The following is a 27,601-nucleotide window of genomic DNA, read 5'->3' as shown; positions in this document are numbered from 1 at the left end:
CATTTTCTTCTCATCCAATTAAACAATCTTTTTGTTACACTGATTAACCTGAATAAGAGGTTACGATCAGACAACTATTATAATCATGACATTAGATGACCGATTACCCAACGGACATTTTCTTCTTGCTTACTTTAAGCTATGAGCTTTGCTTAAAAAATCAAAACAATTATGAACTGGGCTGTTCATAATGAAATATGAGCTATTACTTCAATAAACTTGTTTCAGCTTGTACTTCAACGGCAGAAAACAGAAGACATTTATGTCATTTATAGTTATGGAAGAATTCCCACACGTTCAGGCTTAAAGGTGCACAGTCAGAACTTGTATTATTTGTCATCCTACTAGGGGCAAGAAAATGGTGGTGCATAAGTATAAAAGCGGCTGTACTGCTACACTGCAGCTCCTGTGGTATACGCTGCAATAATGCAGTTGCTAAAGTATGGGAATTCCCAGGAAAAAAAAAAACAACACCATGCAAAGAGATACTGGTGTTTATTGGAAAGCTTACTGTTCCTTTTATCACATTTTTTTTCTAACTTTTCTTGTCTGAAGCTTTATGTTGGGAGCTGGTCTTCTCTGCTCGATGAAGCTATCCTCTTTAAAGCAAAGCACCCATGTCCCCTACCCAGTTGGCAGAAAGGAACTGCTGCTTTTGAAGTCTTCAGAGAGGCCTTCAGAAGCTTTAAACTTGTATCTGGCTTCCTTTGTTCCACACAGTCTGTTTATTTGACTGTAAATAAAGTGCCATTTACAGATAGAAGTTAGGAAGTGGAATTTTACTTGCCTGACTAATCTCTCATCATGATCGTTAGGTCACAAAGTAGGACTCTGTCACTAAAAGCTATTAAAACCCAGATAGTGAATTAGTTTTCCTTATTTCAAGATTCTTAAATTATCAAAGTTCATTGCCTGAAGGCAGCAACAGATACTGAATCTTTCCAGCCTAAAATACACAGTACTTTGAACCTAGATGCTTCAATGATTGGCACCCTTTTAATGCATAAGAGACCCTCTTATTCTGGTACAGGCTTAAAATAGGTTTGAAGCAAACTTAGCATTTTCTCTTTTTTTGGCTACAAATGCTTGCATTTCTTGTTCTGAATACTGTATTTAGATAGATGTACAAAATGGATAAAAGATGGCCTTATAGTGTAGCACTATATAAGATGGAGGAACAAGGCAGGAAAATGCCTACTATATTAGCAAGTATATACCTGCTAAGCTCAAACCAAGATCTGTGTGTTGTAGATCTAAAAATTAAAAACCTGCTAATGATTATAAAAATGTGGAATTTAAAATGTCTGTGATTGAAATATGCTGAAATTATGGTTCGCTTGATAATGCTTCATGGTGAGTCAAAGTGTATTTGCCAGCCTTTCAACTTTGATTTTGCAAAGCAGTCACGAGTGAGAGGCAAAGCTGATCTATTAGAATATTGTAGATAACAGTGTGCCTTCAGAGGTGGGTTTGCTTTTTTGCTCTTTTTGCTCTCCTGGACTATCTGCCTGACCAGAAAGCGAGGATGATAGAGGCAATTTTGAGTAGAGATTTGTGGTCTGGCAGACACTTTTCCTGTTATTCCAGGTAGAAATTCTTGCCCTCAATGAGCAGTGCTCTGATGCTGCAGTAGTGCAAATGATTAATAAGAATAAAACCAAACCCCAGTAAATAGGAAGGATGAGTGCAACAGTTCAGTGAGGAGATGGGATGGGAGGCTGGTGAGAAAAAAAGAACATTGCTCCCCTGAACTGTGATGAGGCCCAGAGGAACCGCAAGGAGCTGAAGCATCCACAGGCTGGGCCAGGCAATGTATTTTCTCCTTAGAATCAGCCCCCATCTTGGAGAAAGCAGGACCACAAGAGTGGTTGTGGAAGGTCCAGGGAGGGATGCTGCATTGTCCATGGGAGAGCAAGGCGGGAAGTGGACAGGCAAGGTGTAACACAGCACACAAAGTGTTGACCCCTATCTGACTCATCAAAGTGCCCCAGGGGAATTTGAACCAGCACACAGACTTCCCTTCAGGCTGTTGATAGTGACATCTGGTCTCTCTAGTTTTATCCAGTTCTGGAAATTTTTGCCTTGACTGTAGCATTTAATACTATTTAATACTACATTTAATGTGTCCTTGCCTTGGACACATTTTGAAATGTCCTCCCTGCATTTGCACCAAAGTTGGCCAATGGACTTAGACAAAAGACATTTAGCAAAGTTACCACTTGGCTAGAGGGGTGATTTGCTAGTAACTGTGTAATAGAGTCCAGGCAGTCAAGAGTTTTTCTCAAGGTGTCACACTGGAAATATTTATCATTCTAGAATACTTTTGGCTCTTCATTCTAAAGCATGGGTTTATTTCTATATGCACCATGTAACTTGGAGACAAATTCTTCTTCTGAATTTACATGACAGATATCATTATGGTATAGTTTACTGTGGCCTCTGAGAATGGGGAACTGCTACATAGTGCTTGATTTCTGATGGAAGATAATATAATTTGAAAACAACAGATCAAAATATAAACATAGGATGTAACATGAGCCAAATATTTTCATAAAATGCAAGTAAGCTATATCACAAAGTTATTACTGGTAATAATACCTATCTCAGCTCCTTTCTTCCCTCTCCCCAAAACCCAGACTTGAGCTATGAATATATGTGGTTGTATCTAGTGTCAAAAGAACTGCAAAACACAGAGTGGTATGTCTGTACACATTGTCTTCTCCAGTCTTAAGTAACATGACTCAGGAAATATATTTATCTCTAAGGATGTTTCTCAAGGAACTATACTTTTAGCAAAGGGTGATTGCTTGCTTCCCAGAGGCCAGCTGTAGATAGTGGTTGTTTAAAATAACTAGTATATGATTTCCTGTTTTGAGTTCATGGTAAAAAAGTAGTAACTGTGGGAGTTGTATTTAGTCTTCTGCTAGAAACATTTGTGTTCCTTATTTTCTGAGCAAGGGTACAAAATTCATTGAAATTTTTTACATGTGGTGAACTTGCCTGCAAAGCTGCAGTTGGGATTTTAATGTTCTCAATATGATGTTGTTATTGTTATTACTATTACAGCTGAGCTACTGTTATGGACTGTTTTATGCAGATATAATCCCTCTTAACCTCTCTTTCAAAGAAGATGGTTTTGGGACCTGGAAGAGAATGATACTGACAGTGAGCTCTCTGCCCCTCAAAACTAGAGAAACACTTAGAATTGAAACTTATATTTTTAAGATTCCAAAAATTGGCTCATGTCTCCTTAGAATTTCCCTGTTATAAGGGATTACCATAAAGGCTGCCACTTTACTTTGCAATGACTCATACTAAATAAGTACGGCATATTTTGTGTGTAGAGCAGTTAAAATTCATTTTGCCTGGGCACACAGGAAGGGAGGGGAAACATGCAGGATGTTGTTTAACCCATGTGTAACTTCACAAACCTGTCTCACCTGGGAACCTCAGGTAGTAACTGTGCAGGGCAACCACAGGTCATGATTTCTTCTGTCAGTGCCAGTTTTGGAGGGTTGTCAGGAGCCCTAAGGTTTTCCTCAGCTGGGCTGTAATCTTGTTCCTGAGATCCCATTGTTGTGTCTATACTTCCACCTCCAAGCTGGGAGAGGAGCTACCTGTTCCTGGCCATTAGAAGACTCTGGTGCTTTTCCTGCAGCTTGTCTCCTAGATGTCCACCTACAGCCCTTGATCAGAAAGTAATCAGGTCCCTTGTGAATGAGGAGTGGACCCTCACACCCTGCAGACTTGTGATGCTTAGGACCTTGTCCCCAGCCCATACTGCCGGTTCCTCAAAAATGGCATGGAGTGACTTATCTTTACTCCTAGGCACGCAAGTGCCCAAGGAAAAGCAATTAATACCATGACCACAGCAAAGTGGAGTTTCAGTGTTAAGTGTCATGATTTATTAATGCAGTTCTATCTTGCGTGTTTGTATTTCTAAGTTTTCCTGTTTGGACAACTGTTCAGACTGTTTGGACTGAAAACAAAAGCTTCTGGCGTGATAATGAAATGACTCAAAAATGTAGATTTTCTGATGCAGTAAGATAATCTGATTTTTGTTCCAGCACTTCAAACATTAAATTGCAGATAGACACTAGAATACAAACAGTATTAGCAGTTACAGTCAGTACATTTTCATTTTAATGTATCTCAGCAGGCTGTCATGTGTTTGCTATGCCATAAGCTTAATTTATGCCTTAAGGTAAAGGAGGATAACAGACCTCTGAATCATAGTTCTTGCCTCTCTTCAGCTAAAACATTCCCATTGGTAATGCTGCAACTTTTGTTAAGGCAAACAGTGAATGTGTCATTGATTTCTGCCCACAATGTTATAGCACCTATAAAGAGTGTTAGACAGGCATTACATGTGGGCAGATGGGTACTGTAGGGAAAAGGCTGTTTTTTTTCTTGCACATGTCAAAGGCTATATTTTATTTTCTTCTATCGGGGGAGTTGGCACAGATGAAGAACCTTCTTCACCGGGATCAAAATTCTTCTTTAATTGCTTCTGTGATAATCATAATCTTTCTATTAACAGGCATTCTTCATATCTGCTGTGAAGCCTACAATGTTGGGCTCCTAGAAGCAAAAATATTTTCTGGTCCATCAAGAGAGCAGTTTGGATATTCAGTTCAACAGTTTACAAATGAACAAGGCAAATGGTAAGCAGTTTGAAAACTTTGGTTTATATCCAGTTAAAAGGTTAAGGAAAAAAGGTTGCAACTCGTTTTTTCTTTCATGGTTCCAAATTTCATATAAATGTGTTCTAGTTAATTCCTTTTTATATTAGTATTATCTTTCTAGTAGTAAATAGTTACATTATTAAAACAAAAGTGACAGTATTCTGAAGACCAATGCATGTAAAGTTTCAGGCTTTTTTCTTTTACACAATATGGTCTGAGGTCTTTCTTTCTGTTAATCTTTTACTTTCATCTCCAATGCACCGGTTTCCTGATACTCACAGCTGTTGTAGAATTTTAGCTTTCATTTCATTCCTTCCTTTACCAATAGCATCTCTGTTACACATTACATGTATGTGGGATATTTTTCCATTTTAACATTGTTGAGGTTAAAACAAGTGATTAGGGCCAGGAAGTTCTAATTATGAATATTAAAATTGAGTGAAGTTAAATTTATATTATTTTGTGTATGACATAGTATTGTCTTTGCTTCTCAAGGGATGGAATTTTTGGATGTGTATCATAACACCATGCTAGCAAAGGCCTTACATCCTCTGCATCTCTTCAGCCATAAAATTTGATGAGAAGTCCACTGTTGCCACAACATTGGGTTTGATGAGTAATTAGTAAAATATTTTTTCTGGTGATGTTGGTTTCAAAGAGAAGTTTAAAATATTAACCCGAGTAAGACCATTTAGTGGAAAACAGATCGCTTCCACTTCTGCAGGCTCAGCAACTGCAAAGCTTAAGGTGTCTTTCGTGGTGAGGACTGTATGTCTATAACTAGTTCAGTGGTAGTCAACTACTTTAACTTGTTTTTTTATGTGTGTATAGTTTTAAGTCTATAGTGGAAAGTCACACAAGTTATCTATATTATCATAAACCCAGATAACATTTTAGATGTGTCATTCTCCATAGGTTGGTACAGTGTCAGAACCAAAATAACCATAAGCTGGTATCAGCAAACCCTTAAGTGATGATGGACGGATAGTAACTGAGCTCTTTTCTGTAAGAGGAAAGTAAGTTGTCAAAACCTGAAATCCATGGAAAATGCATATCAAAATGTTACCGTTACAGTTTGGAAAAGCCTGTACAAAAATATTGAGCTAACTGAGACATTTGTGTATAGCCCTGCATGGAGATACTGTGCAGTTGCAACTGCTCTGCATATGCAAAGATGTAAGACTACCTAGATCCCAGTGCATCTCCGGCATTACTGCGTTTACCACCAGTGCCCAGGAGAGAGACCAAGTGGAGAGCAGAGCTGTAGCCTCCAAACTAGGAGCTTGACGTTTCCTCTGCATCTGTTGGGTAGACTCCAAACCTTCCCCAACTACTTGCCTGATGTTGCGGGGGCTTGTCACTGCATTTCTACCTGCTTTAATTATGTGTTTAGTCACCCAGAGATCAGAGCTTTTTTTTTTTTTGAAACTTCTTGTGTGAAGCCACCGAAGGAGAAAAAGAATGTCTGCTTGCAGTGAATTGAATGCTTTGGCTCATACATGGAGAAATTATGTCTGGTGTTTCATACTTCTTGTAGATTTTTCAATAAGCTTGCAACAGGAGCACTAGGTTCCAGACTCACCCAAGCTGTTCGTGTTTTGCATTTCCCTGTTTTCCTTTTAATTCTGCTATAAAAACTCCTCCACTACCACTTTCTTGAATAATGTGTGGTGGAGTTGGGAAAGAAAGTAACTGCGGATTAACTTTTCCTATCTTCTCCCAACTATATGAGTATTATGAATCTGGGAAACTTCCCTGTAGATAGGCACTCCATCATTTGTTTGTTCACTACACTGTGTCTGACCATATCTCCAAAAGTCAGGGGATTTTCATCAGCTCTTGTTTGAGTAACCATGATTTTTCAGAGACCCCTCAGTGAAGAAAAGCTCTTTTCACTCTTCCTCTCCAGAAATCATTAAACAAGCTTAAAAAAAAAAAAAAAAAGCCAATCATGGTTTACTCTCTTCTTATCCTTACTTCTAGGTTATTTTTTTTTCGTTGGGACAATAAAGCTTTTCCTTGTGTGCATTATTTAAAAAAAACACAAACACCACAAAACAGTCAAGCTGTTTGGTAGAGCTGGTTTCTCCTATAAGCAATGCAGAGGCTGCAGTCCATCTGCAGAGCACTTGCTGACATGGCTGAACTGGGAGTGAGAGAAACAGACTGAGCTTTGCATAAGGTCGGGATGCTGTTTTCTGTCAGAGGGGAGCGTTTATTGGCAAGCATATGATTTTATGGAGAGACCATCATCATGCACCAGGAGTGTGATGCACTTGAAAGCTCCGTTCAGGCGCAGTGAGGCTGCTCACATCAAACACTGCTGGGGTGGCACCTCTCTCCAAGGGAGGTTATCCAGAATCTGAGATCCACCAGAAATTTTATCACTTCCTGTACATTGCTTCACTTAATAAAACCACATGGTGCTATCTTAAATACAGCTTTAAAAATCCTCCTGTTGTCTCTCAAAGACCAGAAAGGAGAGATACAGAAAAAGCAGCAGATGCTAGTTATATTATTCAGATGCACTTCTGGGAGGTACATCTCCTAAGGCGATTAGGGCTATAGAAGATGATAAAAAGAAGAGAATTTTTACAGAATTGGGACTGCATGCAGCAGTACATTATCACTTTTCCTTTAAGATGAGTTCAGAGAGAAGAGGGACGACAGTCCAACTAGGCGTGTAGAGCTATGGAGGGGGCTGGTACGTGTTGGGAAGCTGTGAGACAAACCAGCAAGGGAGCCCTTTTTGTATAGAGTCAGATGATCTAGGATAATTGGACACTAGTCTGCTGTGCATTGATGGCATGTGATGCTCGTAAATAAGGACAAACTTGCAAGTCAAGCACAGCTCAAGCTTTTCACAGTGTCTGGTAGGAATTTTAAAACAGGAGCTCTTTAATGAACTCAAGGAAAATTGTGGACACCAAAGAAAACCATCAATTAGAAAAGTTTAGGCAGTCCACCACACAAGTAATTAGCCACAACAGAAACATCATTCAATTTATGCTCTGGTTCTCCCTGACATGAGAGCATCTGTATTTGAACCTTAAGCTGAGACCAAATTTTATGTTACTTTAAAAACATAATATTTTAGAAAGGCAGATTGTTCCCTGTCAAGTTTGTCCTGAATGTGTATGCCCTCAACAGCATTTGATAGTACATTCTGCAAAGATAACAGTACTTACTCCATGCTGAGATTGGGATTTATATCTGTCTCAGGTGAGAAAGATCAAATAGATACTAAAATGCTTTTTTCCTACCCACATGTGTCTTCAGTCTGTGGATACATCGCATGACAGAGCTAGAATCTCAGTCTGCTGTGGAGGTACTGTTTGGTATCAAGTTGCAGCCACCCTGCTCAGTTGTGTCTGTGCGATTAGGATTTGGAATTTTGGAATTTACATTATGGGATTTTTATTTTGTAAAATATTTTGTTTTGTTCCATATCTTGTCAGTAATGACAACCTAATATTAATGATGTATAACATAATCATTGCACTACTAAATACTTTTAAAAATTATTGCATACTGCTAACTAGCAATGAAAGCCCAGCAGCCTTTCTCCTGAGGTGGAGTGTTGCTGCTTCAGACTAAAATGATGTTTTGCTGAAAAGACACATTTCTACAGCAATTGATGTTGAAATCAATAAATTTTCAAAACCTTCTGATTTTAATGATTAGGGTAATTTCTACCTTTTTTTTTTTTTTTTTAACAAAATGCTAGCATGGTTACAGCTCAATCTTTTCAGTGCCTGCACCACTGCTTGTGTTGAGTTCCTTGGCCAGACTGTGTTTCCCCCAACTGCATGCCCTACAGTTCGCTTTTTCCTCCTTGGAGAAGCAGCTCTGCCTCCTGTCTTCTAGGGTTTTAAGTTTGTCAGTCAAATTCTCTTGCTGTAGATCGCTGTAGTTTTTGAAGTTTTGAGTCTTTTGTTCAAAGGATCAAAAGTTTTAGATGATGATAAGTGTTTTAGGGTGTGCAGAAAACCATCTATGAGAGTGAAGTGCTTTCTGCTCTTCATATCTATTCATTGCTTCCTGTAATTGTAAGGAAAAGGGCCAAATGATTTAAGAGGTCCTTTCTACTTTTTATTTTCCTATTTCCTATTAGCCATCTCTGTGTTTAAAAAAACCCATTAAAGAGTAAGTGCATGAATAGGGGGGAAAAAAAGAAACCAGAAAATATAAAACGTGCTCTGACAACAGCTGGGAATTCAGCCCTTTGCCATGAATTCTGATTTTTTCTGCTACATCACACTTTGCCAGTTACTAGCTTTGTCATGGTGTAATTTCCCAGAAATAACTCCTGTTGCACTTTGATCTGCCACTCCTGCAGCTTGTGTGGTATGGCAATGCTGCTGAACTTTATTTGACTTCCTATGATTCCATTGCTTTGTATACAGTGTGGGAGACTGCTTAAGGAGCTGAATAATAAAATCAGTGGCAATATTGCATGCTAATCACAATAGTATTGTGTAAAGACAGTCTACAAGGACAAATACAGAAGTTTTGTAAAAACAAATTTTTAACTTACGGTTGAAAAAGACCCTTAATTAATATACTACACATGATACAGTTTATTTGGAAACAAGCATTTTCAAGTATTTTAGTACTCATTCATTGCATTCTTTCCTGATACATTCTGTTTCACTCTGCTTCATGTGCATCCTGTTTAATCACAGTAAAAAAACATTTTTGTAGTTAGCAGGATGCTAGCCAGATACTCTCTTGCTTTCTTCACTTCTGACATTTCAGAAAGATACACATGCATTTTCCCAGAGCAGTATTGTATAACTCTGTACGGTAATGGTTTATGTTAATTTTCAAAGGCAAATAGCACTTTCTAATCTCTAATATAGATTAAGGCTTATATTCATCTTAAGTAAGGCTCAGAATATGACAGAAATAATAATTAGGTTATTTCCTAGGAACTTCAAGGTTTGCAATTAAAAATAGAGAGGTGGGCTTGGCAGAAATACATCAATAACTTTTTCTCAGGAGCATATTGATGGCAGGTTAGACTAGTTAAGTCAAATAAGGGAAGGGGTTTAATAGCTCTGTTTATTTCTGAACATCAGAGTAAGTTCTATATGTAAAGTTATGTGTATGGTGTGGCATCTTTTGACCTACAGCATAGTTCTGGCATTGGGATTCATGGACCCTACAAATCTACAAGGAAGGCTAATACAGCTAAGGGAAGGTAGTGTAATAACTTCCAGTAAAATAGGAGGAGTGCAAGCTAAATGAAAGACAAAATTAAACTTGTTGTGGGCACATTTGGCATAGATTTAGATTTGGGTTTAAAATTAGAGAAGTTTGTCTTACTTGACATATTTTTCTGCTTGTACGACACAACAGCTACAAAGTTAGCTATAGGGTTAGCGAAAGTAAAATACAGTTATGAATATTAAGTTCTAAAACCGGATCAGAAACAAAAAGTGATGGTTCCTTGGTATAAAGAGGCGTATGGGATGGAACTGAGATTGGGGTAAACAGGAGTTTCAACATTACTGCTGAACAGCATAAAGCCCATGGAGTGAGTGCAAATATGCATGGAAAAGGGAGAACTTCTTTTTCTAAACTCTGTGGGTGGTGTTTGTCTCTACTTTATGCTAATAGCAAGGATGAAAGATGGAGTTAAGCTTGGATTTGGGACAGCTAGAGCTCAAGCACACTTCTCCTTCTCTTCTCCTCCTCTTGTTCTCACTTGTTTTGTGAGTGAAACTATGCGCTTCAGGATAGCCCATGGCTGAAGAGTGCTGCCAGTGCAATGCAGAGATCTACAGTGAGTTTTGTGACCAGAAAGGCTGTTGCAAGGGGTATTTCCAAGATCCATGAAGGTCACTCTTTGAACAGTAGTTGTCCTCCCACAGGGACTCTGAAATACATTTGCCTTCTGGGAAACTTAGGAAAAACATACAAGTGCTTATAAAAGTACACAGTGCAACGTTCAGCTTGACATTTAATGCTGAAAAGCAGTTCCAGTTTCAGATGCAACAGATGCAGTGCTGCAGCCCTTTTAAAAACTGCTTTCTGTTTCCACTAGAACTGTTAGCCCTTGCACTCACCCATCAGCCCAGTTAGCATTTTATAACTGTAAATAACTCTGTAGTACCTAACAAGGGGGGAGACTGTAACATCATGTCTTCCTTCTGTCAATCACTATCAACTGGCTCCAGCCTCTGTGTCACTGCAAGTGTTTGCAGGTTGTCATCTATTGGCACATGACCAGTGGAGTAGTAGTTTCTCGTGAGCCCTGGTTATTTCATCCTGAGCTATGGTTGTTCTGCTTTCCTCTGTGCAGAAAAGGCTATGTTCCTCAGAAGATCAGAGGCCTCCTCACAGCTAGTGTAACATACACTGTTTTTATATAGAGAGGTATTTATATGAACCTGAATTGCAGGTTTAGAGATGCTAAAAGTATGCAAAATCCTGTTCCTGCTGCCTGTGTAATCACCGTTTTTCAACAAGGGAACTGAGAAGGAGGTAGGCATTTTTAAAATATTCCTACACACAGAAAATAGAATCTGAAGTTACACCCAACTGACCTGGTAAAACAGAACAACAGAATAATGTGTGCTCTTAAGTTTAACTGAGATTAAATAAACTACAAAAATGAAGTTAGTAGTATTTTCTTTGAGAAAGCTAAAATGGACTCAAAGTCTTGCTTGTGCATCCACAACTATGTATTTTTATCAAAGCCATTTTTTTCAAAGTAGTTATAAAATTGCAGCAGTAAAATCAGATGGTATCCCTGGAAAGTTAATATGATATATAGCAATTGCTTTGAAACATGATTTCATAAAATATGTTCTTTTTATAGTGCAAAGTATTTGTGTTAGATACCTATAACATTTTAGAGGACAGCAATTTTGCTTTTAGCAACCTATTGACCAATTGAAAAAGATGGTTTCTTAAAAAATTCCATATTCTCTACAGGGGTCCCATTGTTTGGCCTTTTACTGTCCCTTAAATGCATTAATTTCCACTGTAGACTATTTTCCTGCTGGAGCAAATACTCACAGTCCCTCCTTTCTAATAATCCATTTCATTTTTTCATATCCGTTGAAATCATCTTCCTGTGGGCATGTCTTGCCTCACCCTTATTTCACTGCACATTAAACTGTATAAAGAATTGTCCTTCTTTTCCAGCCCTACACGGCCCTATACTGTCTGGTGGTTTCACTTGCTGAGAGTTGCGCTGCAAAATTGGTGTTCTTAAGCAGGATTCCCTGAGGGTGAAGGCTTTCAGAGAAAACTTTAAGTTTTCAGGGATCTTCAGGGGTCTTCGGGAGCGGATGTTGGAGTGGAAACCTAATGGCAGATGAGGGAATGAGTCACAAATTATCATAAGTCTTAACTTTCTTGTTCAGGATTAAATACTTCACGCAGCAGACTTATCACCTGCATTATTTTCTTTCTGACTCAATGTTCATAAGGTGTGGTAGTGTTCAAGCTCAGATGTAAGCATGTGACTGTTGCTGAGCTGATCCTGTAGGAAATGGTTCTTAACAGCTAAAAGAATAACTTAGAAGGAATCAGTTAACCCTTAACTGGTAGGACAGTAATTTTTTTGTCTCTCACTCAACTAACATACCTAGTTTTAAATTTGTGCGCGTCTGCGTATACTAATTATCTTTGCCTTATTTCTTCTGACACCACAACATAATGTCACAGAAATAACAATATACAGATTTGAGGCAGCCCAATACCCAGAAGCTTCTCCAGCAAAGTTGCCCCTGGTGAACCCAGTGTGTTCACAGGCAAGTAAAGCTGCTGAACAGCTCTGGAGCAGACTCCTTAGTGCCTTAGGTGTTGTATCTGGTGAAAGCCTCCTTACCCGTTGTCGACAGTGTGCTATGCAGTAATGCTGCTGGACTTTTCCAATGTCACTGAAGACCTAATGAAGTTTCTGTTACTTTAGGTTGTTGGTTGGTTCACCCTGGAGTGGCTATCCGGCTAACAGAACTGGAGATATCTACGCATGTCCTGTTGGTTCATCCAAAACCACCTGTAAAAAATTGAATTTGCAAGGTAAGTTGTAACAAATAATGTCTTGCTACAATTGCTCGGTTTTTCCTTGATTTTGTACTAGGCCAATCTACCTCATTAAACCTTTTCTTAACCATCTCTCTGCATAATCTCGTTCTCTGTCCTGTGTGTGTTTGTGTGAGAGTGTGTTTGTGTGCGTGTATGAGAGTGTGTGTGTGTCAGGGGGTAGGTGCGGGCATGGGTGGTGGATGTGGGTGTCGTGTGTGTGTGTCTCAAATACATTCTCAGCTTCACCACTGATGCTGTGTCCCTCAGCCTGGGCAGAGTCCCCAGGCAGCCGGCATTGGGCTCAGCTCCCATGGCCTGGCAGGAGGGTCCTGGAGCAGCTGGAAGGGGCCACCACGCTCTTACATCACTCAACACTTGCTGCATTCTCATCTTGAACGGCACTTAGTGAATATAGATTGTAAGAAGCCTTTTCTGCCTCTGTGTGTTTGCAGGCTGAGTATAAAATGGGATTCACTTTTGGATACAGTGAAAATATGGGGCAGCAGAGTGAGCTGAGATGCCTGCTTTATGTGTATCTGCGGTGCGGAGCATGTCCTCTACTCGCTCCTTCCGGGTTTTTGTCTGAAGCCTGATACTGGATCAGAGGAGTCTGGTGTCCTGAGGAATGTAGCAGTAGCTGCTTGGCCGTAGCTACTCAGCCAGCCAAAAATGCTCAATAGCTAAACATTTTCTTCCTCTCTTTTACCCCCAGTTCTCTTGAGGGCAGGTACTCTAAATGGCCGTACTTAATTCATGTCTATAGTTAATGGTTAGCAAACTTTTGACAAAGATTAGTATTCATTTCTTTTGTTTCAGATTTGTTTCAGCCATTTGGAAGAGGTATCTTAGATGCTGAGAAGAAATCAAGCTTTCAAAAAGGAATTATAACTTACTGAATTGCTTCTACATCTGTGTTCTATTCTGTCATTACTTAATCTCTTTTTATTTCAGCTTTAATAAATATCCCAAATGTGACTGAGATAAAAGAAGACATGAACCTTGGCTTGACTCTGATACAGAACTCAGAAACAGGCGGATTTTTGGTATGTATACAAGGACATATTCAATACATATAGAAATTCCTAAGGAGAATAGGAAAACTAAAATTCTCCACATTTTTTGATAATTCCAAGCTGAATGTATTTTGTTTTGCAGCATAGATTAATACATATTTTGCATATTTTAAAATATTCCATCCTACGGTCCCAAATCAGGAAAATTATGAATTCTCTCCTTCATCATTTACCTACTAAATATCCTATCGAAGGGCACATAATAAAGAGTCTGTAATTTAAGTCAGACAAGATAGGCAAGAATATTTCCACCATGGACGTCTTCAAATCAGTCTTGTATAGTTCTGATTATGCTTTCAAATGACATCATGGAATGTCTCCTCTACCATATGCAGTTGCAGAGTGACTGTTCTCCTGAGGTGTTACGATTTCTAGTCCCGTGGATCAGCAATATGTTTTATTTGGTTAGTGAGCTGGAGGAAGATATTTACTATGTCCATATTCTGCAAACCACTGTCCTTGGAGCCTGTGAAACAGATGTCATCATTTCTTTTAAGAAGAAAGTCTCCCATCCCCTTTCTTCTTGCCCTCCCCCACTCCCTCCTCGCCCCCCCATATCCTCATGACAAAATACTTTCTCAGTATTTGTCCAGATATTTTGTAAAAATCCTTCTAATATCAGAGGTGTTTCTGCCATGCGCCAGCTGGTTGATCCAGCTGAAAACATGGTGGTTTGTTTGTTTACAGAGATAATTTTCAGGAAAGAAGCGAGATTATTTTCCCCAGAAGGCAGTGAAACGTAGTTACGTGTGACCAGGTCCAACCTTGTCTTTTTAGCCGCAGCTAAACAGGACGGCACACACCCGTGAGGGCTGCAGCCTCGCTGGGGGATGATGAAGTCTTAACTCGCAAACAGCCTTTTTGGCGAAGTGAATACCCCGGGGGAGCACGGCTTTCTCCAATTAATTAGCGGAGCTCCCCGGCGGGGGGCGCTGTTGGTGGCGCCGGGAGGCGGGGGCAGGGGGAGGCTCCTCTCTGCCCCTCTGCCGCCACCCGCCTGCCCGTGGCTCGGCTGCCACCTGCTGGCGACTGGAGGTATTGCTCCTCAATACTCGCAGGCGGCGTGCGAGTAAGCAACGCGGGTGCGTTTCAGACCCCGCGGTTGGCGGCGCAGGTGGCTTTGCAGCAGCACAGGGTTCCTTGCGGACCGGGAAACTTGGCGGCGCAAAGCTCGGAGGCGCCAGGACGGTCAGGAATAGAAGATCCTTTGGATGAGAAAGTCTGTGGAAGGGGTTACGCTGCCGTGGTGGTTGTGAGGGATAACCCAAGAGGGCTTCTCTGATCCTGTATGCCTGCAGTCCTGCTTATTGTGCTTTTGTATACGGGTACGGGGAGACAAGGATTTGTTATTTTTATCTTTTCTTTTTGTTGTTATTTTTATCTTTTCTTTTTGTTGTTATTTTTAAAGACTTGTGGTCCCTTGTGGGCGCAGCAGTGTGGAAGCCAATACTATGCAACAGGAGTCTGTTCTGAAGTCAGTCCAAGTTTCCAGATCCTAAGAAGCTTTTCTCCTGCTGTCCAAAGTAAGGCAACATGTGCAAAACAGATTCAATTAAAAAACCGTATCAAACAAACTCAAGATACTTTGTTTCGGGGACTCTTAATTTGGGATTTTTTTTTAAAAAATGTATGTACAAAAAGCAAAGTCCTGTGATTCACACATAAAGACTCATAAATCCTGATCCAATGCTGTTATGAATATGGACTGACTCCTCTGAATTCAGAGCCATTGCACCAGTGCAGGCTTAAAATCTGCATATGGGTCTCATTCTGGCAAAACCTTCCTGATCTGAAGTGCTGCCTGTGTGAGACCTAAATATGCACCTCTGGATTTAGCCAAAGTGTTGTAAGTATGTTGAGACTGAAAGTGTGTTTAATCTCCAATTTTATTTTTCTTTTAGAGTGTTCCTCTGTTGTAGATATTGTGGTGGTTTGTGATGAGTCAAACAGCATTTATCCCTGGGATGCAGTGCGGGCATTTTTGAAAAAATTTGTACAAGGCTTAGACATAGGCCTTAACAAAACCCAGGTAAGTCAAAGACATGTTTGAGAAAGAACAAAAAAAAAAAAAAAATACAATGGGTTTTGTTAGCATTTTTAAATGAAACCAAGTGTGCTTTAGTGTAACTACGTTACCTCCCCCAAAAGCCACAGATTACACAGTTGTCCTATATGTTTTAGTATTGAATTTTTTATCTGGCAGCTAATCTACTTCAAAAGGGATTAGTCATTTGGTTCAAGAAGTCTAGGTTATATTAGTGGAGTCAGATCTCTTTCGAGGATTAGGTGTAAAAGTAATTAAAATGTAGTTGGTGAGGATGTGATAAAAGCAGAACAGATTTTTTTATGGGCTTTTCATCTGGCTCTTACTTTCCAACTGCTGCTTTTTTAAAATAGGACCTTTTTCCTGCTTGGTTACTGTCTGATCTTTGAGTTCTTTTTTCCTTTTAATTTGGTGACAGTAAGGAAAATTTTACTGCCTTTTTAAAAAGCATTTTTCTGTCTTTACAGTTGTCCATTTTCCATAGACAGTTCTGGGAACAAAGACTGGGGCACTGAATATCTCTCTCCCAAAGGCTGCTTTCTTCCTTGGGCAACTTTGGAAGTGAGGTGCTTAAAAGCTAGGCTTCCTGCTCAGTCCTTTCTGAATGTCATCTTTAGCATCTTCTCTTCTTGTTTTCTTTCATACTAAATGTATATCTTAGCATATGTCTTTAGCTTCATTTATGTTAAAAATAAATAGGGTTTACAGTGCTGTCAAGTAACTAACCTTTAGGATTTCCTTAGAAGAGATCAGAATGAGGTGCTGTCAGCTTGTATAATTTTTGCTATTTTCTCATTTTTCCCAGAGCTCCCTGTGTTAATGCTTCCAGAAGTAACCAAGCATTTAATGCCTACTATTTTAGATTGTTTACATTAACATATAGTAGTCCATAATAAATGACATAAGGTGCAAGAGGATTTTAGCTTTCTTTGCTTTCAAACATGTTAATATTAATTGGTTTCATGTGTTAAAAGAAAATTATAACCCCAAGTGCATCTGCAGAGCTTTTACTCCAACCTGACGAATAAATAAGTGTCGTGATTCTATGTAACTGATTCTAATGTGTGATAATCTAACAGAATTTCTTTATTGCATAGGTGGGCTTAATTCAGTATGCTAATGATCCACGTGTAGTGTTCAACTTGAATACATATAAAACAAAGGATGAGGTTGTTAAAGCAATGGCGGGAACGTTTCAGAAGGGAGGCGATCTAACTAATACTTTCAAAGCCATTGACTATGCAAGGTAAAACCCATTGATGATTACTGTGCAATTATTGTAGCTTGCCTTACACCCAGCAGAATTATTTGGGCTCTCACAGATGTCTGAATGTGACAGTGCATCAACCATCACAGACAAGCTTTTAGGAAAGATATAAGTAAAGATAAGGAAGAGGTAAAGTTTATCCTGGGATTCAGCAGGACCGTAGCATTCGTGTGTGCCAGTCAGGCTTTGGTTGATTGCAGAGGAAATAAAATCTGTCTGTTGTCAGTTTGTCACTGCAGCACCAGCAGCATGGAAAATAGGAAAAACTTAAAACCATGTACCATGACTCTGAATACCTATAGAAACCAGGTCTGTTTCTCAATAGGAAGATGCTATTTTGCAGTTGAATCAAGGACAGGACTCTAGGCCAAAATACATGCTGAATGAAATGACCTCAAAAATCATGTTTAGGGACACTCAGCTTTTAATGGAGTCTGTAATTGCAGTAGTATTGAATTATTATTGTTATTAATAATATTAATATTATTACTCTTCCCCTTTGTCTGAATTTGGTGGAACCAATTCCTGGATGCTCTGGTGTTAGAAAACATTAAAAGTTGTGACAAAAAGGCCCCTTTTTATTTTGAAATATTTGTACAAAAAATATTATTTTCCTGGAATGTGTATTTCTATCAGAAATACCATCCAGTCCTACTTGGTTTTTTTGGGATTTGTTCTACATCCTTGATTACATTTCTGATGGCTCTTTAAAGCAGTGCTTTGAAAAGAAGCCATCAGGAGCATAACTGAAAACTCTTATTGCAGATTGCTAATTTCCAAATAAAAACCACTACAGATGCACCTTGTTCAAAGTCAGTGATGGACATATTCATTGCAGTGTATATACCGAATACTATCCACTATAAATTAACGTGATAAATCCAATATTTTATAACAGGCAGCATGCCTTCTCACCTGAATCGGGAGGACGTCCCACAGCCACAAAAGTAATGGTTGTTGTGACAGATGGTGAATCACATGATGGCTCCAACTTGAAGACAGTGATAGGTAAATGCAATGAAGACAACATAACCAGATTTGGCATCGCTGTAAGTAATACTATAATTACATATATTATTGCAATTTTTGAAACGTCATCTTGTGGTATGTGTATGAAAGTGCATGTTCTATATATGAGCTGTATATAATCCATGCATTGTTACACTGAAACTGCAGACTGAAACTAGGTAAAATTAATCTTTATGAACTAGTGAAGTGTTGGTCTTCTTGTACTGGCTGAAAAAGCAAAACCAATATTACCTGAGCAATTTCAGTGTTTTTCTCTTTTGCCTTGGTTTATGTATTTTTCCAATCTGAATGGTCCCTTATGGGGGAATACAGTCTGATAAGCAAATCAGTAGTATGAATGAAGGTAATTTTTTTTTTTTTTAAGATGTAGAATATTTAATCAAAAATATAGAAGGAAAGGCAGTAATGCCATGATTTCCTTCACTCTTCTTATTTTGTTCTTTTTTACACAAGGTTTTGGGATACCTAATCAGGCATGAACTTGATACTAAAAACTTAATTAAAGAAATCAAAGGAATTGCTAGTCATCCAACAGACAAGTATTTCTTCAATGTGTCATCTGAGGCTGCTCTACTGGAAGAAGCAGGAACACTCGGAGAGCGCATTTTTAGTATAGAAGGTAAAATACTCCATATCTCTGAAAAATTAGACATGATTCTCCCAGCTGATGAACTAAGGGTTTTATTTAGCTTCACCTTAGTGTAGTACTGTGAAAACAAGTCCTGCTCCCTGGGAGGGCTCTGGTTTGCACAGGTGTGCCCCCAGCTACTCCACCCCTAATGAGTCTGAGCTTCAAGTTAGTTTCTGCAGTTTGTGGGAAATACTGATGATGAAAATTTCAGTCAAGTCCTGGGCTTTAGACACCCGCTGGGAGCTTGTCCATATGTATACAAATGTATTCAGAGCTATTACCACCAGAGGAGTAAAGGTATTCTATGCTTGTCAGACTCACCTCTGTTTTTCTGTTAATGCTAAGCAACTGTGAATTTAAAAAGCAAATCAGAAGACTAGGTTACTGATTACAGAACTGAAAAGCTATGGTAATGCAATCTGCGTGGCGTTTACCAGGTGCTGTCCCTAGCATCAGCCACAGTCCTCTGGGTACTGTTTGGTGCAAGGTGCTGTAGAGGTGGCTCAGAGGCACTTCATCCTTCCCGAAAGCCAGCTTTTTAGAGCCAAATTTAGAACATGCTTATGATCTGTCCTCAGCCCTCCTAAACTCAGGATGGGTTCTCCTCTCCTCCCCCCCTCCTCTTCCACCTCAGTCTATTCTTTACCAGGCCCGTGATGCTAATCATCAAAGGGGTTGGAGGTTTTTTATATTCCTGTTGAATTACTGTCAGCCGAGTCCCATCCATCTGTCTTAGAACATATTCCTGCATGTCATAGTATTTTTCAGGACAATTAAAACACTTTTATAAGTCCTATATGATAATAAGCATTCATTTGAAAGTTGTGAATATACAGTTATTAAAGGTGCTAATTTCAGTACATTATTAGTACTTCCTAGGAAACATAAAAAGAGATTATCCACAGTGACAATATTGTGCAGACTAATTCCAGCCATCTTTATCATCATCTTCTGCCTTTTTTGAAAGACACTCAGAGCATCGTGGTTCCATCTTACCAATTAGCCATTAAACTCTCCAAATATGCTACACTGTATTAATTTTCAGATTTCTGTTGTTTGTAATTGTTGGAAATGTTTTAGCAGACTTGGTGGATTTGTAAAAAATAACATACAGCCCTTTTATAGCTACACTCAGAGATGGTAATATTGGATCACTTCTGTTGTTTAGTAGAGTTAACCGTATGTGAATACTTGTTTTACCAGGTACAGATCAAGGTGATACATTCCAAATGGAAATGTCACAGGTGGGCTTCAGTGCGTATTACTCACATAAAAAGGTATGTGGATTTAATTATTTTAATGATACAAATAGATGCAATTACATAGACACAAATGCTTAGAAGTGCAACAAAATAATACTGATAAAACACAATGACCAATTTTCAGATTTTTTTACAGTCAGGAGAATGCCAGGTTATTGTGTTTGGTTGTTTTTTTTCGCATTTGAATACCACAAACATTCCATATAATAGATGCTGAATGTACCTGAAATGAAAAAATATACATTAATATATGAGGTTGAGTAATAGTTTCTTTCATTTAATGATTCTGAAAGGTGTTAATCCAATTATTTTGGTGATTTCTGAGTTCATATAGCATGAAAAATTCAATTGCTCCAAGTTAATATTTTGTAGTTGAATAACTCAGAAGAATTGAGACCATATTGTAAAGCTGGTGTATTTCTAGGCAGTCACAAGATGTAAGTAAATCAAGTCTGAAAAGAATTTGTCTAATATTTATAAAGTTAATACTGTTTGTTTAAAGTATACTTCACTTAAAATAGTATATAAGACTTATATTTCTTGCTAATCAATTTTAAGGTTATCTTGACCAAATAGGTTCTCCTTGTAAAATTCAGGTGTAGTTCGAGCTGCTCTCAACTGAAAATACAGAAAGGTTGTTTCTTTCTCATAGCCCTTAAAGATGAATTAAATAATTTTTTAAAATTCCTCTGTATTTGCAGAAATTGAATGTTAAATTTAACAAACACTCAAAGCTAGTAAATGGCAAAAAATGGGAAATATTTTGGATTTTCTTCAGGAGAATCACATATATTATTTTTACTGCAGTTTTCTATAAGACTGTCTCCATTCAGTAAAGAATGTTAATAATGTGAATAATCTAAGCCATATTTGGTTTATGTGTACAAGTCTAAAATTAAGTATTTCCGTATTGTGTATTCTGTATAATAAGCCATATTAATTTGGATTGTATATTTAACTGTTCTATCAAGAACAGCTCCTTGCAAAACACTTAAAGTATGACATTTTGTGTCGTCTTTTCGATCAGTTTTTGTGTGCTAGCTTTGGCACTGTTGTTGGCAAAAGGGGGTCTTTAGCTGTTTCTTACAGTTTTGTTTGATTCTCAGTCTTCTGAGGATCATGAGAGCATAAAAGCATAGACTTGGCAAGCCAAACCCCAGGGTGGACAGGCTTAGGAAATTATCACAAGGTTTAAATAAACCCATTTTATCTTGATTTGCAGTGCTCCAGGAGCTAAAGCAGTCACTTATTCTCTCGCAGTAGAGGGGTGATAATCCCTCTTAATAGGGCACTAAAGTCCTGCGTATAAGCGGTACCTATAAGCAGCTCCAGTCAACTGCTTGCAGTCATTAGACTGCCTTAAACACAGTGATGTAGGAAATTACTAATGGTAACTTCAGCTTCGCTCACACTTTTTCTGAAATAGGTAGTTCTAAAATATTGTGGTTTATTTTTTAAAGGATGTTCTGCTTCTGGGTGCTGTTGGGGCCTACGACTGGAGTGGAACAGTAGTTCAGGAGTCTTCAGAGAGCATCACCACCTTTCCAAGCCATGTGTTTGAAAAAATTCTCCAGGACAGGAATCATAGTTCTTATCTAGGTAAGGGACTGAAATACAAATCTGGAAATCTGTCAAACCTTTATTAAGATATTAAAGAACTTGGGAAATTCTGCTCTCTAGTCAGACTCCTGTTAAGAACTGATTTGAGAATATGGAAAGAATTTTGCATCCTAAAAGATTTTATTAAATGGTCAACAAGTCATTGAATGAAATCTTTGAAATCCTTATTGTATTTTTAAAATTCTACTTGTATCAATATGGTAAGCTGAAAAAAAAAAAACAGGCTTTGTCACAGAGACATAAGAAGTCATGGGATTTGAAAAGGCTGCCTAGTGTATCTTACTGATGATTATGGGTACTGATGATTATGAAAACAGGCTTTGTCACAGAGACATAAGAAGTCATGGGATTTGAAAAGGCTGCCTAGTGTATCTTACTGATGATTATGGGTACCTTTTGTCTTAATATTTGTGTGTACATGTGGATAAGAATTTGATTGACTTGTTCTCACATGCTCACTCTTTTCTTGGTCTTTTCCAGTTCAGTTTATAGTTCTAGGACTATTGCTGCAGTTTAACAGAGGTCTCATTTATAACCCCAATATATTTTCTGATGCATATTTTTGTGATCCTGTAAAGCCACTCTGTTTTCTCAGTCCACTGAAAGGTTTTCTGCAAACCTGCAACATGCTTGCTCTGGTGATTCATTCCTGAATAATGCTGCTACATTAAGCACCTAAGACTTTCTTATCCTTTGAGTTATTTAATGAGATGCTACTTTGGCAACTAACATTTCCCATGGCTTAGAAGTAGCTCTTTTGCATGTGTGACCTCTTCAGATTTTCTATTCTTCCCTTTTCTAGAATAATTCTTAAAAAGATAAGGTCATATTCTTTCAGCACTTCTCCACAAGGGAAGGAGTACTTTCTAGAGTATTGGCCTCAATCTTTTTGGAGCGAGCAATGTTGTTGCCTTTTCTGTCCCTTCATTTCCTTTCCACCTCCTTTCCCCACTAAAAGCTCTCTGTGCCAACTCTCTCTCGCCAGCTTGGCAGTGCCAAGCTAAAGGGCTACTAGCACATCATGGCTTGCTAGACTGGACCACGTTCTGCACTGCACTCTCTCACTTCAAATGGCTGCATGTTGTATTAATTAGGGATGTGTATCCTTAACTTAGAGAATAAAATCTTGTTTTGTTGTTGCTTGTTGAACTCCTAGTCTCCAATGACGTTCTCTCCCTAGAAAAAGAGTGACTGAACACAAGTCTGAATTAGACTGGTATATGTAGTGATCAAGGCATAATCCTTTTAGACTGTGCTCCTCACATGGAGCTTGCTAAAGACCTTCATATTCTGCCCAGTCACTGGGATTTTGCTATTCAGTTTAAACTACAGTCTTTATAAATTATTATTTTGTTTTCTTCTCTTACAATAAGTTTGCTGTGATTAAACCACAGAAATGTACAATATGTAGTAATGCTAGCTTTATAGCGCTAATACATGTTTAAAATATTTTCAAGTACTAAAAGATGTTTCCTGAAAGCAAATGATATTAGAATAATAGGAATGAGGATTAAAATGTTCAAAAAAGTTCAATCAGCCTAAGCCCTTCAGCTGAAAAGCCATTAATATAGCCTGCTGTATTCAGCCAATACACTGGGCTGTGGTTTGGTGAGCTGTGGGAAAATGCACTGCAAGCTTTGCAGAAGCTAGGTGTTCCTTCCTGGTTTGAAGGCTGGCCCAAATGTTCATCTCATGTTTCTCTTTATTTCTTCATTCCAATGGTACTCTTTGAACACTTTTTCCTATCTCCTTCATAAGCATGACATTTTTGTGGTCTGCATTTTACTGAATAGGCTAAACTATTGTTCATGCTATTCTGCAAACCTGCTTCAACTTGATCTGTGTGGCCTTGTTCCCTGCAGAAGACTATTGCAAATTTTATGCATATGTGACAGCTTAACTTCCCATCTGGAAGCATCATTCTCTGCAACTAACATACCAGATTGACTCATTCTCTGTGCCTTTATGGATAACGAACTGACAACTTGTTGTTAATGGTCTTTCACACACATAAATGTTGGCTTCTCTCCCCAGGTTATTCTGTTGCTGTCCTCTCAACTCAGAGCTCCGTCTATTTTGTTGCTGGCGCACCAAGATCCAACTACACTGGCAGAGTAGTGGTTTATGATGTTGACAGTGATGGTAATATCATAATTGTGCAGTCCCAGAGAGGCGAGCAGGCATGTATATTTTGGTCATGAGTGCAGATTTTGCAGGCATCTGTTTTTATTGACAAAGCAGTAAATTGCAGTGCATTTGTTCTGAAAATCCGTCTTTCTTGCAAGGCATTTAGAATCCACTTGAACTTTTCTCTGCCACTAGACTATTTCAATGAGGTTAACTGTAATTCTTAAACACTATTTCAGGAAGTCATCCAACTAGTGATAAAAGATAATATACAAAACTACGTAATGTGCCATGAAGTGGCAATGCAGGCTTGCAGCCCAGAAAGCCAACTGTATCTTGGGGTGCCTTAAAAGAAGTGTGACCAGCAGGATAAGGGAGGTGATTCTGCTGCTCTAATCTACTCTGGTGAGACCCCAGCACAAGTACTGGAGTCCTGTATGCAGCTCTGGAGCCCTCAGTACAAGAAGGACATGGACCTGTTGGAGTGAGTCCAGAGGAAGGCCACAAAAATGATCAGAGGGCTGGACCACCTCTCCTGTGAAGATAGGCTGAGAGAGTTGAGATTGTTCAGCCTGGAGAAGAGAAGGCTCTAGGGAAACCTTATAGTGGCCTCCCAGTATTTAATGAGGGCCTACAAGAAAGCTGGAGAGGGACTTTTTACAAGGGTGTGTAGTGATAGGATGAGGGGTAATGGCTTCAAACTGGAAGAGGGTAGGTTTAGATTAGATATCAGGAAGTAATTTTCCACTGTGAGGGTTGTGAGGCACTGGAATGGGTTGCCCAGGGAAGTTGTGGATGCCCCATCCCTGGAAGTGTTCAAGGCCAGGCTGGATGGAGCTTTGAGCAATCTGGCCTAATTGTGAGGTGTCCCTGCCCATGGCAGGGGGTTGGAACTAGATTAACCTTAAGGTCCTTCCAACCTAAAGCATTCTATGATTCTGTCAACCTGGCCTAACTGGGAGAGACTCAGTAAGGTCCACTCTGCCTGAGAAGTTGTGAAGTAGATGACATCAAAAGAGAGATTTGGACGCTCATTCTCTTTTTCTCCCTTTGGAAAAAAGCAAAGAGTTTACATGGTTTCTGTTTGTTTGTAAGACAAATCTGAGAGCAAGTCAGATTGGGTAGTTTCATATGCACAGCTTAATATAAAAAAGTATACCTTCCATAGCTTATTCTCTGTTTGCATTGTTATTGCTGAGTGATAAGACCATAGCAGCAGCTACTGGGCAGAAACAGTGGGCACATCAGAAGGATATGATTCTTAAACACAGGAATATGCTATATATCAATTTCATTCCAATGGGCAGTATTGGACTATTTCTGGGTGTAAGTTTTCTGAGTCAGGTGCTGAAACTTTATGCTTTATAAAATCCACGTACAAACACTGCTCTCTTATTACTGCTTTCAGATTGGCTCCTACTTTGGCAGCGTGGTCTGTTCAGTGGATGTTAACAGGGATTCTGTGACAGATGTGCTACTTGTGGGTGCACCGATGTTTATGAATGACCTGAAAAAAGAGGAAGGGAGAGTATATATGTTTTCCATCACAAAGGTAAGAATGGCACCATCGCAAAGCTGGGACCAGCCTCCAGCCTCTCTGTCCATGCTAAGCACTGACATTTTCATTTGCAGCTGCAGGGTTTTACTGTTGTTCCTGGACTACAGTTTTACCAAAGAAGAAGCAGTCCAAACTGCAGTAGCACTCAGTGGCACTGTCTGTTCTGTTAAGTAAGGGAGTGATCAGAAGAGCGGTCTCTGGCCCCACAGCCAACTGGTGCAGCAGACTCGCTCAAGCCGGCATTGCTGACTTATTTCAAAGCACACTGGCCACATGCAGGCTAAAAGGCCTTTGGCCCTGGATCTTTTCAGGGGCCTCTAGGTCACGATTTCGTGGGTCTTTTTCAAAGTGCTCAAAATATCGCAAGCGGTGTTTTTCGTAACGAGAAGCGGAGCATGAGCTTTTCCTGGGGTGTGGGATAAGGGCAGGGGTGAATGGTGCCAGGGGAATGCAGGTGGAGCCCGGAGTCCTGCCCGGTGCAATCTCGCCCATTCTGCTTTTCAGGAGCAGCTGCAAACTTTCCCCAGAGCTGCCTCTGCATGTAATCTGGGAATAAGACATCTGGAACAGACCAAAATGCAGTCAAAAGTTAAGCAGGAACCTGCTGCTGTAGGTGACTCACTGGTCCTGGTTTTAGGCACTGTGCCAGGCACTGTACACAAATACAACACAAGGTTGATCATTTCTCTAAAAAAAGCTTAGCTGAAGGCTTTTGCTAATTGTTTGCCATTTGATTTAGGCAAATCTGTTCAATACCTGACAGTAGTCCCAAACCAGTTTTAAAAAATGCCCAGTTTTCTGCATTGTTTTGTAGACTTTCACACTGGATGGTTGCTCACATTGTCTCCTTTGTTCAGTGAAGCTATGTTATTTCTTTGATGGTTGACTGACAGAGTTTTTATTCAGACCTGTGGTAGGTGTTTTCAGAATATATGTATTAACAGTCCCGCAGCCTCTGGCACTTTTGAACAGTCTCTCAGTCAATCTTTGGATGCATGGATATGCGAAGTAAATTAATACCTGCCATCCATCAGAGAAAACAGAACACTGCCTTTTTTACTGGGTAAATTGCAATCACATAAATGGAGAGGAAGGACCACCTTCCTTCAGCAGCAGCTGAAGTTTCCCTAAGGAAATTTCAAGGTAGATGGAGGTGCTGGAAGTAGTACTGCTGGCAGCTGACATTGGTCTTTATGACTCTGGAATTAGAGTCTGGAATTAGAGAAATACGGAAGAAAAATGAAGGACATTTTTTTCATGTTTTGAAAACTGAATAAACTGGAAGACTATCCTTAAAATATTTATTCTTTGTCAAATGCCAGGTTTAAAATTATTTTAAAATTAAAAATAATGAAATAATAATTTTCTTTTTTTTTAAAGAACCTGGATTTATGTAAAAGGTTGCGCAAATAATACTTTTCTAGTCATTTTTAATAAATAACTTGGCTGGTATTTCTAAAATTTTAAGCACAAGCACCTTTAACTGCGGTTAAAGATGAAAATTATATTTGCCAGAGTTGAATTTTAGCTAGTGTGAATGTGATTATTTAACTGTAAAGATCTCCAATCTTTCTTTCTTCATTGGCACTGGAGAGGTCAGGAGTTTAGCATTTGGACACATGTTTTTTGCATTAGTTTAGTTAGGAAATTCCATTTCTGTTTCAAAGAATTATGTCCAGTTACATAATTTCCATTCCCTCTGCATAAAAACTGGTAATCCAAAACTGGAAACCGTATTTTTCAATGTATTGTGAAACTTTCAGAACAGTCAGATGAGGACAGTGAGAGCGTTTAAGCTTCATACATATGGTTATATTTGCTGTTAGTCCTTTGCATAGCATGCTTTAATTCTGCTGTGTAATGCTTGCCAAGACTCTGAGACATAATGCAAACTGAATGGGCAATACAATGGGGAAGGAATTCAGGGCTGAGCAGTCCAAGGGGAATGTACTGGAAAACAAAAACAAAAAACAATGCACATAGATACTGCTCCTATGTCTAATCTAGTGCAATGATAGCTGTGTTTTTGCTTTTTCTTCTTTTTCCCTCTATAAAGGGAATTTTGGATCAACGAGAACTCTTGGAAGGTCCACAGGGGTCAGAAAACGCTCGCTTTGGATCAGCGATTGCAACCCTTGCAGACATTGACTTGGATGGCTTTAATGATGTTGTAATAGGGGCACCACTGGAAAACCAAAACTCTGGAGCAATTTACATTTACAATGGATTTCAAAAGACTATACGTACCAAATATTCTCAGGT

The 27,601-nt window shown here is 39.1% G+C and overlaps 1 protein-coding gene across 2 annotated transcripts in view; it reads left to right on the top strand.

Annotated features, from left to right (window-relative positions):
- The window catches only part of ITGA2 (integrin, alpha 2 (CD49B, alpha 2 subunit of VLA-2 receptor)), a 65,540-nt gene that overhangs the window by 14,445 nt on the left and 23,494 nt on the right, over positions 1–27,601 (top strand). The window contains exons 2-14 of one of the 2 annotated variants that reach the window (XM_014965061.1): positions 4,541–4,664; positions 12,613–12,722; positions 13,680–13,771; positions 15,210–15,324; positions 15,703–15,830; positions 16,943–17,091; positions 18,011–18,161; positions 18,595–18,760; positions 19,976–20,049; positions 21,495–21,633; positions 23,689–23,834; positions 25,190–25,333; positions 27,396–27,599. In XM_014965061.1, coding sequence (XP_014820547.1) covers positions 4,541–4,664; positions 12,613–12,722; positions 13,680–13,771; positions 15,210–15,324; positions 15,703–15,830; positions 16,943–17,091; positions 18,011–18,161; positions 18,595–18,760; positions 19,976–20,049; positions 21,495–21,633; positions 23,689–23,834; positions 25,190–25,333; positions 27,396–27,599 — 1,742 coding nt within the window. Of the gene's footprint in view, positions 1–4,540; positions 4,665–12,612; positions 12,723–13,180; positions 13,456–13,679; positions 13,772–15,209; positions 15,325–15,702; positions 15,831–16,942; positions 17,092–18,010; positions 18,162–18,594; positions 18,761–19,975; positions 20,050–21,494; positions 21,634–23,688; positions 23,835–25,189; positions 25,334–27,395; positions 27,600–27,601 lie in introns of those variants that run through there. The other variant, XM_014965062.1, reaches the window with a different exon arrangement.

This window comes from Calidris pugnax, unplaced genomic scaffold, assembly GCF_001431845.1.
Source record: "Calidris pugnax isolate Ruff unplaced genomic scaffold, ASM143184v1 scaffold273, whole genome shotgun sequence".
NCBI lineage: Eukaryota > Metazoa > Chordata > Aves > Charadriiformes > Scolopacidae > Calidris > Calidris pugnax.
The sequence above is the reverse complement of the archived record's forward strand: the minus strand, read 5'-3'. Positions and strand labels throughout refer to the sequence as shown.